The sequence below is a fragment of the Heloderma suspectum genome, chromosome 17 (genome assembly GCF_057233095.1).
Source record: "Heloderma suspectum isolate Gila_16-S chromosome 17, 16-S_ref, whole genome shotgun sequence".
Taxonomy (NCBI): Eukaryota; Metazoa; Chordata; class Lepidosauria; order Squamata; family Helodermatidae; genus Heloderma; species Heloderma suspectum.
In genome coordinates, this window is record NC_139474.1 from 6908625 (window position 1) to 6924233 (window position 15609).

At 46.1% G+C, this 15609-nt stretch overlaps 2 protein-coding genes across 7 annotated transcripts in view; one reads left to right on the forward strand and one right to left on the reverse strand.

The window, feature by feature from the left end:
- The window catches only part of RELA (RELA proto-oncogene, NF-kB subunit), a 47094-nt gene extending 33688 nt beyond the window's left edge, over positions 1-13406 (reverse strand). For 3 of the 6 annotated variants that reach the window (XM_084824586.1, XM_084824585.1, XM_084824588.1), the window contains exon 1: positions 7613-7915. In XM_084824586.1, coding sequence (XP_084680712.1) covers positions 7613-7661 — 49 coding nt within the window. In that variant the 5' untranslated portion in view covers positions 7662-7915. Of the gene's footprint in view, positions 1-7612; positions 7916-8849; positions 9273-13299 lie in introns of those variants that run through there. The other 3 variants (XM_084824591.1, XM_084824589.1, XM_084824590.1) reach the window with 3 other exon arrangements.
- Positions 7549-14795, forward strand: LOC146334328 (uncharacterized). Its single transcript, XM_084824595.1, has 2 exons — positions 7549-8159; positions 9966-14795. The coding sequence occupies exons 1-2, from the start codon at positions 7618-7620 to the stop codon at positions 10027-10029; spliced, it is 606 nt and encodes a 201-aa protein (XP_084680721.1). The 5' UTR covers positions 7549-7617; the 3' UTR covers positions 10030-14795.
- Positions 14796-15609: the final 814 nt, after the last annotated feature.

Genomic DNA, 15609 nt, shown 5'->3' on the forward strand with positions numbered 1-15609 from the left:
GCCGAGACACATTCTGACACGACTAAGGCAAGCTTCAGGGCTACATGGTGGTTTGAAGCCAGGCCTTTCCAGTCCTAACTGGACTGGCTCCTGTGCTGGTTTATGCCCCAATAAATCTGGTTCATCTTTAAAGGTGTCACGAGATATGCGTTGAAAAGGACCGACATGCTAGCCCTCCGGAAAAAATTAATAACGGACGAGGATGAAACACGCCCAATACAATGAAGAAGCTGAGACCCCACGAAAGAGGAGTTTCAAAAACAGAGAAGCAGAAAGAGTTTACTTTGAACCCAAAAAGAGGAAGTTTGAGAACGACGCACGTCCAAATCTTTCAAAAGCTGACAAAACGCAAGGAGGATGCCACGGCTTTGTTCCCCAAGTTTTCCGAACTTGATCTTACAAGAGGAGCGGAAGGGAGGAGGGAAACCTGAACATCGTAGCACAGCCCCTCTCTTCCCGGATCAGGGAATCGAGAATGCGAAGGCTAGAGACCCTCAAATCCCCAAACTACATAGCCAGTCTTCACCAACATGGTGTCCTCCAGCTGTGTCGGACTACAACTTCCATAATCCTCAGCCAGCATGGTCCAAGACTAGAGGTGTGAAGGGTTGGGGAAGCCCCCAGAAAAAAAATCGAGGGTAGGGGATGGAAAAATTCGGGGGCAAAAGCTGTTTTTTTTCTGGGATTTTTGGGAAGTTTAGGGAAAAAAACATTCTTGTCTGATTTTTCCAGTTTTTTTTCCAGCCTTTCACATCTGCAATTTTTCCCAGTTTTTTTTCCAGGCTTTCACATCTCTGTCCAAGACGTCTGAAGAGTACCAGGTTGCGGAAGACTGTACTAGATAGTTTTTATTTTTTAAGGGGATGAGACACAGGCAATAATTGCTTTTTAAAACTTTTTATTTTTACCAAAGGTGCTGATAGTTTAACCCACATCATGTCCCATGCTCTGACCTGGGTGCGTTACCCCTTAACCTCAGACGCAAACTATGGTTACTTGGCACTCTGGACATGTTCAGAGGCACCGCCAGCAACCATAACTGTGGCCACATTGTGGCTGTTCCTATGATCAGCAAGCCCCGCATCGAGTGATTGATACTCGTTCCACCCTGCTCTGCCCCAGAACTACAAAAGCTGATGGAAGGAAGCTTGCACCACCTGAAGGAGGAGAATTCCTGGATGCAAATGTCTCCCACTTCTGCAATGCTGCCTCTTACAAAGGTAAAGTCAAATCCATGGAGCTTCTGCACGCAAAACATGAGCTCTGCCGCTGAGCTATAGTCTATCCCTTAAAAAGAAAGAAAGTTTCCGGTCCTCATGGTTCTGAATAAAGGGCTGATTTAAATAGGAACATTGGAAGCTGCTTATGGCATCAGCCCACCAATCCATATAACTCAGTACTATCTTCACTGACTGACAGTGTCTTTAAGGCTATCAGACAGGGTTCTTTCCCAGCCCTAACTGGAAACGTTTGGGATTGAACAAGGGACTTCCTGCTTACAAAACAGATGCTCTACCACTGAGCCAAGGTTCTCAAAGATGAGGAAGGTGGGCACGGGTCCATTTGAGATAACCCCCTGGCCAAGCTGTCATGTCAGAGAAGTTCTTCATCAATAAACTCCTTCTCCTTGCTACGCTTCCAATGAACCACGGGATACATAATTTGAAAACTGCAGACCTGAAGTTTCATACTATCTTTCTCTCTCTCTCTCACTCACACTCCCCACTCTTTGCAATGACACCTAACTCCATACGCATGGAGGCAGGCTGTGGTTTCTTTCTGATTGGCATGCACTCTGCATGTGCTCAGAAGCACTACTGGATATTATTATTGTTGTTATTATGAACCCAATCATCATCATCAGATTTTAGACACCTTCCTCAAAAACGACTCAAGGTGTCTTACAACAAAATCAGAATATACAAAACATCTGTGCCATGTTGCAGGGCCAGGGAAATACACATTTTGGCTGGTAGTCAACCATTATTTGTCATTCGATGAGACGAGGGGAAAAACAATAGGCACTCTGAACTTTGCTCAAGACCAGCTTGTTTCAGAAATGTGATTTTTCCTTCTTCAGGGGCAATATGAGAAAGTAGCCCTTTTTGGCTTTAGGTCATTCCTGAGTCTGCCCAGAAAGCTTCATCGCTTAGCAGGGATTCGAATTGGGATTTCCCCAGTCTTGGCAGGACTCTCAGCATTTACCCCCTGCTGCCTGGGTTTTTTGGCCCATGCAAGGATCTTAGAAAAGATAACCAGTTTCCTCATTTCATGCAAGGGTTTTGGAAACATTCCAAAGCATGCCAGAGATTCCGAGTTCTCCAAGACGCATGGAAAACCCGGAGAAGGAGAGATCTCTGGCTTCTTGCTGTGCTACCAGTGCCAGAAAGAGACCTCTGCTCAACGCTGGCCTCTGTACATGTGAATCCTTTTGCAGGTCCAACTGCTGACATTCCTCCGAAGATGAGTGCAAGCAAAGATAAACCACAAATCGTGCCAAGTTGTTTTTTTTATAAAGCAATCAGGTCAGAATATATGTATCCAATTCTTTGTATCTGTGTCAAAGCAAAGCTAGCCCAATTTGGAATGGGTCTCTGTGAAAAAGGCAAATTTCACGTGAGGCGGAATTAGGAAAGGAATCGAAAATAAAACTGCCAAGATCGTACTCCCAGTATACAAATCTGTGGTGCGGCCACACTTGGAATACTGTGCACAGTTCTGGTCACTGCACGTCAAAAATGATATGATAGAGTTGGAATAAGCATGAAAAGGGCAAGTGAAATGATCAAGGGGCTAGAGCATCTCCCCTATGAGGGAATGTGACAACAGCTGGGATTGTTTAGCTTGGAGAAAAAGGGAAGAAAGAGGAGACATGACAGAGGTGCACAAAATGATGCATGGTGTGGAGAAAGTGGGCAGGGAGCCATTTTTCTCCTAATAATAGAATCCAATTGGGTCATCCCATGATTCGTGGGAGATTCAGGACAGATAAAAGAAAGGACTTCTTCACACAGCTAGAGAATTAATTCCACAGTTCACTTCCACAAGAAATAGTGATGGCCACCAATCTGGATGGCTTTCAAAGGGGGTTGGACAAATACCTGGAGGAGAGGCTATTAATGGCTACTAGTCCTGATGGCTCTGTGCTACCCCCAGTATGAGAGGCAGTCTGTCTATGTACACCAGTTGCTGGGGAACATGGGCGGGAGGGTGCTGTTCCCCTTGTGTCCTGCTTGTGGGTTTCCCATGGGCAGCTGGTTGGCCACTGTGTGAACAAAATGCTGGACTAGACGGGCTCTTCGGATGTTCTTATCTGTCTCTGCTCCTCCGCCGTTCCTCACAGCTCGGGGATATGGAGAAGCCGGAAAAATTCAAACGCTTCCTGTCCTGACAGAGCAACGATTTCCTCAAATCTGCCTCATCAGCTCAGAATGCACAAACTAACATCCCGTCAAGTCCTGAAAAGCCCCAGAATGCTTTTCTACTACCAGTTATCTGCTCTGGAACCACTGCTGAGTAATTGCAGCCCAACGCTCCTAGGATTAGCAATGGGTAGGCTGTGGCTCGGATATTCCTAGGCAGACAGAGATCCAAGTTTGATCCTAGGCATCTTGTGCATAAAGGAGATCCCAGAAAGCCTCCTCCGGTCAGGCTAGATCAGGGGTGGGGAACCTCTTCGACCTCGAGGGCCACATCCATTTCAGAGAAGCTGTCAGGAGACGCATTCCAAGGTGGGCGGGGCGCAGGTCAAAGGGGGCAAGGCCAAATGAGGCAGGAGCAAAAATGCCAGCATATTTTAACTTCAAGCTCTTTTTGCCAGTCACTCAGCCTTAGGGGAGGCATTTCAACCTGTTAAGATGGAAACTTCCAAATGATCAGTGGCTGGGGAAAAGGGGGTGAGAGACCAGGGGAAAGGGGCACCGTTACCTGGGGAACCCCAGGGGGCACAAACCACCCCCTTCCCCGGATGCTGAGATTTTAGCTGGCAACACACTTATAAAAACTTTTGCAGAACATCAAGGCTAGAAACTTGTTGCCCCATTTAAAAAAATTCACCGGAGGTTCTCACGCAGCTGAACCACGCACCTGGTTAGTACCGCATGCTATGTCCCCATGAAGTGGCAGCACAGACACCCCGCCCCCTTGGTTAATAACCAGCACTTTGAACCAGGCTCTGCAGTGACTGGGCAAAACTCATCCACATCCTCTCTCTGAAAGGAAGGAACGGCAGCATCTCACAGCCTTGTCGCACTGGAGATGCACACATGTTGCCAACGCTTCCCGGCCAATTTGTTCTCACCAAAGGAGACAGAACAACCACCTCTGGGTCTCGAGCGCATCAAGTAAGGAAGGGGCGAGGAACTTATTTTAGCCCAAGAGCCCAATTCAATTTCAGAGAAGCTGAAAAGGTGTGTGTGGCCATAAAGGAGGATGCCGGAGGGCCTGATTTGGCCCCCAGAGGTGAGGCTCCCCACCCCTGAAATACAGGCTACAAACAGAAGATTTTAAGAAGTGATACATTTTCAGAATACCGATTACTGTCATTTGATTTTTATTATTTATTTAGATAGCGCCATCAGTGGCTATTTTAAGTTGAAATTGCAGGATTATATTTTTTCTCACATTGTCAGCAAGGAAGCACAACTGTACCCAAAATGGACTGAGCTGACGCAGAGGTTGCAGCGAGTATCCAAAATGTGATGTTCGCATCCACGCGCCTGACCGTTGGGAACATGATTTGGCGACAATCACAGAGTAAGGCTATGCTCCTAGACACGCTTCCCACTGAGCTTAGTGGGCGTCTTACTTCTGGGTAAACACGTAGAGGCAGGATAGTTGACAAGCCACTGAGAATCTGATTGGCAGCATTCACTTGCATATGCTTAAAGCAGCCTTTCCCTAACCTGGCATCCTCCAGTTGATGTGGACTTCAACTCCCATCAGCCAATGGTCAGGGTTGATGGGAGTTGTAGTCCAAACCATCAGGAGGGCACCAGGTTGACCCAGAAAGAGAAGAAGTATAGACTTTGAGCATTTACACAGAGGTGTGGCCCTCCGGATGCTTTAGCCTACAACTCCTATCAGCCCTAGCCAGCATAGGTAATGGTGAGAGATCATGGAAATTGTAGGCTGAAACCTTTGGAGAGCCACAAATCACCCACCTCTGACAGTTTGCGACTGCCAGCACGGGTCACTTTGGGGGGGAACAGTCATAGCAACACATGCTTATTTCATATAACTTGTTTCCAAACAGCACTTTCTTGTTGGACGCTGGCAATAGATACTGGACAAATGAAAGGAAGACTTCATGCAACGGACTGCTGGAATTTGTTGCCACTGCCACAAAACAGCAGCGCGGTATAGTGCTAAGAGTGTCAGATTTGGAGTGGAAAGACCCCGGTTCAAACCCCCACTCAGCTGTGAAGCTAACTGGGTGACTTTTGGCTACACAGTCTCTCTCCCTCTCTGCCTAACCTACCTCACAGGCCTGTTGTGAGGATAAAGCAGGGCAGAACACTATTAAGCTCCTTGGAGAAAGGGCAGGATATGAAACAATATCGACAATAACTTGCACTTTTTCAGAGTTGTTTTGGCAGGGATAAGCAGCTGTATCTCTCCTTACTCTAATATACAAGGATGTGTTAGAAGTCACACATGCTAAGAGGCCTTGCATACATCATTGTATAAAATAAAATCTGAAAAAAGTCTAAAAATTTGATTTGTTGCTGCTGCTTCTTTTACCGGCGGGTTGTTCCATTATTGTTGATTTTGTACAACTATTCCGATTCTATGTGAGCTGCCTTGTATCCATCATCATCTTCATTATTATTGATATCTCACCTTTTTATAACATCCCCAACTACCCAGACATTCTACGATGTAGTGATGGCCACTAGCCCAGATGGCTTTTTAAAATAAGATGTCATCAACCCACAGGCGATAGCCCATCAGTGGCTAAGTCATCAACCTGCAACAGATAGCCCATTAGTGGCTTTGTCATCAATCCACATGGGATAACCCAGGGGTAGGCAACTTGCTGGCCCCCAGATGTTTTGGACTACAAGTCCCACAATCCCTGAACATTGGCTATACAGGCTGGGGCTTATGGGAGTTGTATCCCCTGGGATACCCTATCAGGGACTATGTCATTAGCTCCCAAAGGATAGCCTATAACGGACTATGTCATTAGCTCTCAAAGGATAGCCTATCAGGGGCTACTACACACAACTGCTAGGAATGGAACCTCCATGTTCAGAAACTATCTACCTCTACCAGATTATGGAGGCAAACCATGGGGGCAGCCCTTGCCAGCATGGCCTTATGTGATTATGCCTGATGCTCATGTAGCTGACCACCGTTTGCAACTGTGCTGGACCTTATCAACCTTTTGGGATTCCTCATCCTTTTTCCACAAGTGAACTTATGCCAGCTTACCAATTTTTTTTAAAAAAACCCATTATGACAATACATAAAACATATCCACTATAAAAGAACAGTAAATCAAACATCACAGCACATTCGTCAGAAAGGAACTGCACTAAATAATAAAGCCAAGAGATCAATCAACTAAAACGCCTTCTAGAGCAGGCATGTTTTGGCCAGACACCTTCACTAAAACATCAGCCACTCACTGTACTTAATTTCTGAAGACAGAACCTAGAAGTCTAGCTGGGAGTCAAACTCTTACCCAAATAGCCTGGCAAAAGTGGCGAGGGAAAATATTCAGCACATGGTCTGGGGGGGTTTATGACTATCGTTTCCCATGCTGGAGCGTTAGAGATTGACGCCAAGTGCCGGGAATGGGCCAGACCTCAAGTGCAAGTTAGGACACACCAGAAAATGGTATTGTGGGCCCTATCCACCAAAGATGGAGGAAAAGGACCAGTGAGTGGTGTGAAACAAATGGGAAGTAGACCTCAGTTAAGCACCAGAACATCTGAAAATATAAGGAGTGTTTCTCCATGAGAGAAGCTACTGACCAAATGAGGCTCTTGCGAAGATCTTCAAATTGGGTTAACACCAAGGGGTTGGGGGGGGGTAGAATCAGTCCCATAACCCCCCTCCCCGATACCCACATCCCAGCTCAGACACCCCTCTAATCAGTCTCCGATGCTGTTGGAAACACTGGCAACGCCCTGGGGGGCCACCACACGCTGTTGCTATTTCTGCCCCCCCACCCCTGCTCATTACTCCAAGTCAGGAATATCTCCCACCCCAGCAACAGCTAACGGGCCCCCCCATCAGAAATACACACAAATAGCCCCTCCTCTCCCAGTAACAGAGGCCCGGGCAATCTTCTCCCCCTACATAATGAGGGGGGGGGGGATGAGACAAAGCGCCCTCCTTTTAAAGCAGGGATGGGCCACTTGCGGCTCTCCAGCTGTTTTGGCCTACAGCTCCCATCGGCCCTAGCCAGCATAGCCAATGGTGAAGGATGATGGGAATTGCAGACCAAAACATCTACTCCTGTTCTAAAGGGAAGGGAAGGGAAGGGGAGGGGAGGGGAGGGAAGGGGAGGGGAGGGGAGGGGACGGGGGAGCTGTCAAGGAGGGGGGGGGCAAAGGAGAGAAAGGGCGCGGGCGGGGGAGCTTAAAAGGGCCCGGGCACTCACCGTCCATGGTTGCCCCAGAGAAGGCACCCTGCATCTGGGGGTCCCCCATGCCAAGGGCGAGGAAGGGGGCGCGCGGGCCGGGGGGCGAGGCGAGGCGAGGAAGGGGGCCTGCGAGCGTCGGATCCGGCCGGCAACGGAGCCCGCGGGGCCTCCCGGGCGGCGAGCCCAGGCTGCGCTCGGCTCTGCCTTTCTCTCCCCGCCCCGTCCCGGCCTGGCGCAGGGAGCAGGAAGAGGCGACCTGGGGCGGCGGGGGCGGCGCGCCCAGCCCGCCGCGATGGAACGTCGGCTGCGCGGTCCCAGGCCGAAGGAAGCGCCGCGCCCCGCCCCGCGTGACGCACCCGGCTGCTGGGAAAGCGCCGCCCGCGCCGCGCCGCGCCCCGCCCCTTATGCAAATCCCGGAGGGGCGCCCGGCCGCGGCGGAAGAGCCCCGGGCAGCGGCTGGTAGCGGCGCGGCGCGGCGCGCTGGGAGGGGCCGGTGCCCCTGCTGCCGGCCTCCGCGGGGAGGGCAGCCCGGGAGCGGATGCGTCATGCTGTGCCGCTTTGTGTTGTGTGTGTTGTGTGTGTGTGTGTGTGTGTGTATATATAAATGTACTAACGTAGAAATGTAATGCATAAAATAATATAACACATTATATTAAATTATGTACTAACGTAGAAATGTAATGCATGAAATAATATACCTCATTATATTAAATTACACATATATATATATATATAAAATATTAATGTACTAATGTAGAAATGTAATGCATGAAATAATATACCACATTATATTAAATTACACATATATATATATATATAAAATATTAATGTACTAATGTAGAAATGTAATGCATGAAATAATATACCACATTATATTAAATTACATATATATATATATATATAAAAAATTAATGTACTAACGTAGAAATGTAATGCATGAAATAATAACTAACATATTATCTTATACCATATTATCTTAAATATATATTAAATTATATATAACGATTGATATATTAATTTAATAACGTAGAAATGTAATGCATAAAACAATAGCTAATATATTGTACAATATTATATTAAATATATATATTAAATTATATAGAATAATTCCTATATTGATGTACTAATGTAGAAATGCAATAATTAAAACATAACTCATATACCATAATATATTAAATTATATATAATAATTAATATATTAATATTAATATATTTTAATACTCTGCTATTAGTCTTTCTATCTTATACCTTTTACCTTAAGACTAACTGCAGCCACAGTGGATCCGGGGCCCTCGTGTTGCTTTGCAGCTTTGCACCAACCTCTACTAATATAATTGTTGTTCAGTCGTGCCCGACTCTTCGTGACCCCACGGACCATAGCATGCCAGGCCTTCCTGTCCTCCGCTCTCTCCCCGAGCGTGCTCAAGTCCATATTCATTGCATCGGTGATGCTATCCAGCCATCTCATCCTCTGCCGTCCCCCTCTCCTTGTGCCTTCAGTCTTTCCCAGCATCAGGGTCTTTTCCAGGGAGTTTTCTCTTCGCATTAGGTGGCCAAAATATTTCAGCTTCAGCTTCAGTGTCTGTCCTTCCAATGAGCACTCAGGGTTGATTTCCTTTAGGATGGACTGATTGGACCTCCTTGCAGTCCAGGGGACTCGTAAGAGTCTTCTCCAGCACTAACATAATATATTTAAAATAGTATAAGAAACGTAGAAAGGCTAACAGAGTATTAAAAATATTTTTTAAGCTAAACGTTTCAGCTTAAAAGAAACGTTTATACATGTTTCGGTTATACTATTTAATATATACTATATTAAGGGTGCAATCCTATGTGGATAGGCGGCTGCCTCTGAACTCAGAGGCGACCACCTATCCAATGCAGGGCAGGAGAAGCACAGAGGTGATCATTCCCTCCGCGATTCTCCTGTCCTGCATTTGCAGCTAGACAGCCGATTAACAGCAGCGCGGAGCAGCATAAAAGGGGGGTTCCCGGGGTGGGGCAGGGAGGGCGGAAATGGCGGTATGACGCATCCCATGTGTCATCCGCCCCCCGCCGACTTCCCACGACTACACAGCCGAAATCAGCTGTCTAGCCACGAATGCCGGGCAGGAGAAGCATGGAGGAGATGATCCCCTCCGCACTTCTCCTGCCCTGCATTGGCCACCTCCAAGTTCGGAAGCGGCCACCTATCCACATGGGATTGCTCCCTTAAGAAAGATGGAAAGTCTAACAATGGAGTATTAAAAAATATATTTCAACCCAAACATTTCGGCTTAAAATTAATGTTTATAAACGTTTCCCTTATACTATTTAATATGGTATAATATAGTAAATTTCTCTCTCTCTCTCTCTCTCTCTCTCTCTCCAGCAAAGGAGATCATTACCTTGTCGTGGTGCTGGAGCTTGAGCACCTTAGTGACATCATGAGTTAAACCGTGAAGGGACACCCAAGACGGGAAGGTCATGGCAGAGAGGTCAGACTAAATATGATCCCTGGGGAAGGAAACGGCAACCCACCCCAGTATTCTTGCCATGAAAACTAAATGGATCAATACAACCAGAGATATGTCGGTATACCATCGGAAGATGGGACTCCCAGGTCGGAAGATGGTCAAAATGCTACTGGGGAGGAACAGAGGATAAGTTGAACTAGCCCCAGATGTGATGACGCAGCTAGCTCAAAGCCAAAAGGACGGCTAGCAGCCGATGGTGTTGGTGGTGAACGACGAATCCGATGTTCTAAAGATCAGCACACCACAGGAACCTGGAATGTAAGATCTATGAGCCAGGGCAAATTGGATGTGGTTACTGGGGAGATGTCAAGATTAAATATAGACATTTTGGGTGTCAGTGAACTGAAATGGACTGGAATGGGCCACTTCACATCAAATGACCACCAGATCTACTACTGTGGACAAGAGGACCACAGAAGAAATGGAGTAGCCTTCATAATTCATAATAAAGTGGCTAAAGCAGTGCTTGGATACAATCCAAAAAATGATAGAATGATCTCAATTCGAATTCAGGGTAAGCCATTTAACATCACAGTGATCCAAATATATGCCCCAACCACAGATGCTGAAGAAGCAGAAGTAGATCAGTTCTATGAGGATCTGCAGCACCTACTGGATAGTACGCCAGAAAAAGATGTTATTTTCATTACAGGAGACTGGAATGCTAAGGTGGGTAGTCAAACGACACCTGGAATTACAGGCAACCATGGTCTGGGAGAACAAAATGAAGCAGGACATAGGCTGATAGAATTTTGCCAAGACAACTCACTGTGCATAACAAACACTCCAACAACCTAAGAGACGACTTTATACATGGACTTCACCAGACGGTCGACACCGAAATCAGATTGACTACATCCTTTGTAGCCAAAGGTGGCAGACTACTATGCAGTCGGTAAAAACAAGACCTGGAGCTGATTGTAGTTCAGATCATGAACTTCTTATTGCACAATTTAGAATCAGACTAAAGAGAATAGGGGAGACCCACAGAGCAGTTAGATATGGGCTCACTAATATTCCTCATGAATATGCAGTGGAGGTGAAGAATAGATTTAAGGGACTAGATTTAGTAGATAGGGTCCCGGAAGAACTGTGGACAGAAGTTTGCAACATTGTTCAGGAGGCGGCAACAAAAAACGTCCCAAAGAAGAAAACCAAGAAGGCAAGATGGCTGTCTGCTGAGACACTGGAAGCAGCCCAAGAAAGAAGGAAAGCAAAAGGCAACAGTGATAGGGGGAGATATGCCCAATTAAATGCAAAATTCCAGAGGTTAGCCAGAAGAGATAAGGAATTATTTTTAAACAAGCAATGTGCGGAAGTGGAAGAAGATAATAGAATAGGAAGGACAAGAGACCTCTTCCAGAAAATTAGAAACATCGGAGGTAAATTCCGGGCAAAAATGGGTATGATCAAAAACAAAGATGGCAAGGACCTAACAGAAGCAGAAGAGGTCAAGAAAAGGTGGCAAGAATATACGGAAGATCTGTATAGGAAGGATAATAATATTGGGGATAGATTTGACGGTGTGGTCAGTGAGCTAGAGCCAGACATCCTGAAGAGTGAGGTGGAATGGGCATTAAGAAGCATTGCTAATAACAAGGCAACAGGAGATGACGGTATCCCAGCTGAACTGTTTAAAATCTTGCAAGATGATGCTGTCAAGGTGATGCATGCCATATGCTAGCAAATTTGGAACACACAAGAATGGCCACCAGATTGGAAAAAATCAACTTATATCCCCATACCAAAAAAGGGAAGCACCAAAGAATGTTCAAACTATCGAACGGTGGCACTTATTTCACATGCCAGTAAGGTAATGCTCAAGATCTTGCAAGGTAGACTCCAGCAATTCATGGAACGAGAACTGCCAGATGTACAAGCTGGGTTTAGAAAAGGCAGAGGAACTAGAGACCAAATTGCCAGTATCCGCTGGATAATGGAGAAAGCCAGAGAGTTTCAGAAAAACTTCTATTTCTGTTTTATTGACTATTCTGAAGCCTTTGACTGTGTGGATCATCACAAATTGTGGCAAGTTCTTGGTGGTATGGGGATACCAAGTCATCTTGTCTGCCTCCTGAGGAATCCGTATAACGACCAAGTAGCAACGGTACGAACAGACCATGGAACAACCGACTGGTTTAAGATTGGGAAAGGAGTACGGCAGTTGTTTACTCTCACCCTACCTATTCAACCTGTACGCAGAACACATCATGCGACGTGCTGGGCTTGATGAAGCCAAGGTTGGAGTTAAAATCGCTGGAAGAAACATTAACAATCACAGATATGCAGATGATACCACTTTGATGGCTGAAAGCGAGGAGGAGCTGAGGAACCTCATGGCGAAGGTGAAAGAAGAAAGTGCAAAAGCTGGGTTGCAGTTAAACCTCAAAAAAGCCAAGATTATGGCAACCAGCTTGATTGATAACGCAAATAGAGGGAGAAAACGTGGAGGCAGTGACAGACTTTGTCTTTCTAGGCGCAAAGATTACTGCAGACGCTGACTGCAGCCAGGAAATCAGAAGACGTTTACTTCTTGGGAGGAGAGCAATGACAAATCTGGATAAAATAGTTAAGAGCAGAGACATCACACTGACAACAAAGGTCTGCATAGTTCAAGCAATGGTATTCCCTGTAGTAACCTATGGCTGCGAGAGCTGGACCATGAGGAAGGCTGAGTGAAGGAAGATAGATGCTTTTGAACTGTGGTGCTGGAGGAAAATTCTGAGAGTGCCTTGGACTGCAAGAAGATCAAACCAGTCCATCCTCCAGGAAATAAAGCAAGACTGCTCACTTGAGGGAATGATATTAAAGGCAAAACTGAAGTACTTTGGCCACATCATGAGAAGAAAGGACACCCTGGAGAAGATGCTGATGCTAGAAAGTGGAAGGCAAAAGGAAGAGGGGCCGACCAAGGGCAAGATGGATGGATGATATTCTGGAGGTGACGGACTCGACCTTGGGGGAGCTAGGGGTGGCGACAGCCGACAGGAAGCTCTGGCATGGGCTGGTCCATGAATTCACGAAGAGTCGGAAGCGACTGACCGAATAAACAACATCTATCTATCTATCTATCTATCTATACACATACACACACACATTTGTTATTATTTTATTTATTCCATTTCTTTTTTAAAAGATTGTATTAATTTTCCAAAACAAGATTAAACAAACCGAAAGAAAATACAGTACCTTTATATGGTAGTTTTACACTTTTAGACTTTATATTGTATCTTATGTTGCATTTTGTTTTTGTAATTGTTGTGAACTGCCCAGATAGCTTCGGCTATGGGGAGGTATAGCACTGTAATAAAAAAAAGAAACACATTAGATTTAAATAGACTTGCACTTATATGTACATTTAACATACATGTATATTTTTTCCCTTTCTCTTAAAAACCAAGATATAGATGGAATCCATATGCTGCTGTTTTTCTTTATATTTCTTCACCGTAACAGATTAAATTTAGTCTCTTTTCCATAGTCTGAGGAAAGGCTTTGGCAAATACTACTGTGTATGCCCCAGTTAGTATATAAAATAAAATCCTGCCATATTTTATAAAAGTCAAGATGTTTTGACTTTGGTTAGTTTCAGTTGATATGTCAATTTTTCTGCCGTGGCTATTTGCCACAAGTCTATATACCAGATCTTCAATGAAGTTCTGCAGTTTTCTAACTTTTATTCCTTTTCTATACCACTCATTAGCTGAATCTCTCTGGGCAGATTACAGGAAAAGCTTAAAACCATAACATACAATAACATAATAAAACATAATGGCTAGTATCCGATGTTAGTCCTATGTAGGATAATGAACGACATTGGACTAACATTGGATACGACCCAATATAAAAACCTTAAGTTTAAAACAGAATCAAACCAAAGTAGTAACCAAGATAAAAGCCTGCAGCAGTGCAAAGATCTAAATACACACTAAGGGCACAATCCTATGCATGTTTAGCCAGAAAAAAAAGTCCTACAAAACCCAGCATTCCCCAGCCAACTATGCTGGCTGGGGAATGCTGGGAGTTGTAGGACCTTTTTCTGTCTAAATGTGCATAGGATTGCACCCTAAGAGCTTAACAGCACAAGCCTATGTCTACTCAGAAGTACGTGCCATTGAGTTCAGGAGGACTTGCTCTCTGGTGTGTTTAGGATTGCAGCCTCACTGTGGCATAGGTTTTCATGGACTAGAGCTGACTTAATCACAGATTCATGGTAGAATATACACTTTGCATGCAGACATCCCAGGTTCAGTCCTTGGCATCTCCAGTTAAAATAATCAGGTAGCGGGTGGTGGGAGAGCAGGTTGCTGGAGACCCTGGAGAGATAGGTCCTGCCACTCAAGAGGAAACACTACTGGGCTAGGTGGATGAATTGGTGTCAAGAGTAAGCACAGTGGGGCATCTGCCAAGGGCCTACGCCCCAGCAGGGGTCCACTGGCAAGAGCCCCCTGGACTCGCTGTTCCACTTCACTGCTGCAACCAGCTTGCTCACCCGCCTCTCGCTCTGGTACAGACGAGGAGGAGGAGGTGAGGAGGAAAAGCAGGGGATGCCACAGCTGACTAGTTCTCTGCCTATCAAGCAAGCAAATGGTAGCAGTAATGAGGAAGAGAGAGATGAGCAAGAGCAGCTGTTGAGAAGGGAAGCTCACTGAGAGAGGGGGCCCACAGAGCATGCCTTGCCAAAAGGCCCTCCAAAACCTGGAGCCGGCCCTGTGCCTTGCTACTTCTCCTGATGCCCCGCGACAACAACAGCGATGATAACAATTCTGCAGCTTTCTTCCCAACATGCTTACTCAGGAGTAAGCCCCAACAGGACTTCCCTTTCTGGTAAGCATGCTGAGGATACCTACAGCCATACCACCCTGATCCTGTAGGGCAGCTTTCTTCCCAACTGCGTTGAATTATCTTTTCTGTTCTTCTCTCAGGCAAAGAGTTCCGTGATAGCTGAATGGTTGCTTACATTGTAGCCGGCCAACGCAGGTCCCAGAAATAGCCTCGTACACCCTCCCTCAACCTGGGGGCCCTCCAGATGTGTTGTACTACAGTTCCCAGCAGCCCCAGACATGATGCCCTCCAGATGTGCTGGACTACAGCTCCCAGCAGCCCCAGACCTCCAGATGTGCTGCACTACAGCTCCCAGCATCCCCAGACCTGAGGCCCTCTGGATGGGTTGGACTACAGCTCCCAGCATCCCCAGACGTCAGGCCTCCAGATGTGCTGGACTACAACTCCCAGCATCCCCAGACCTGGGGCCCTCCAGATGCGCTGGACCCCAGCTTGAGGAGGCTGTACGTGGCTAATTTGGCAATAATTAGTAGGCTGCCAAGTATCAGTGTTATAACTCTGCCCGGTCTATTCTAAATTTAAATAATACACAATAATTAAACGTTGTCTCATTATCATAACAACACCCTCAGATGCCCACATCCGGGTTTTATTTAAGCATCCGGGCACCATTGCCAGATCACGTGCCCAGAGGTTTCGCTCCCCTTCCCGCGA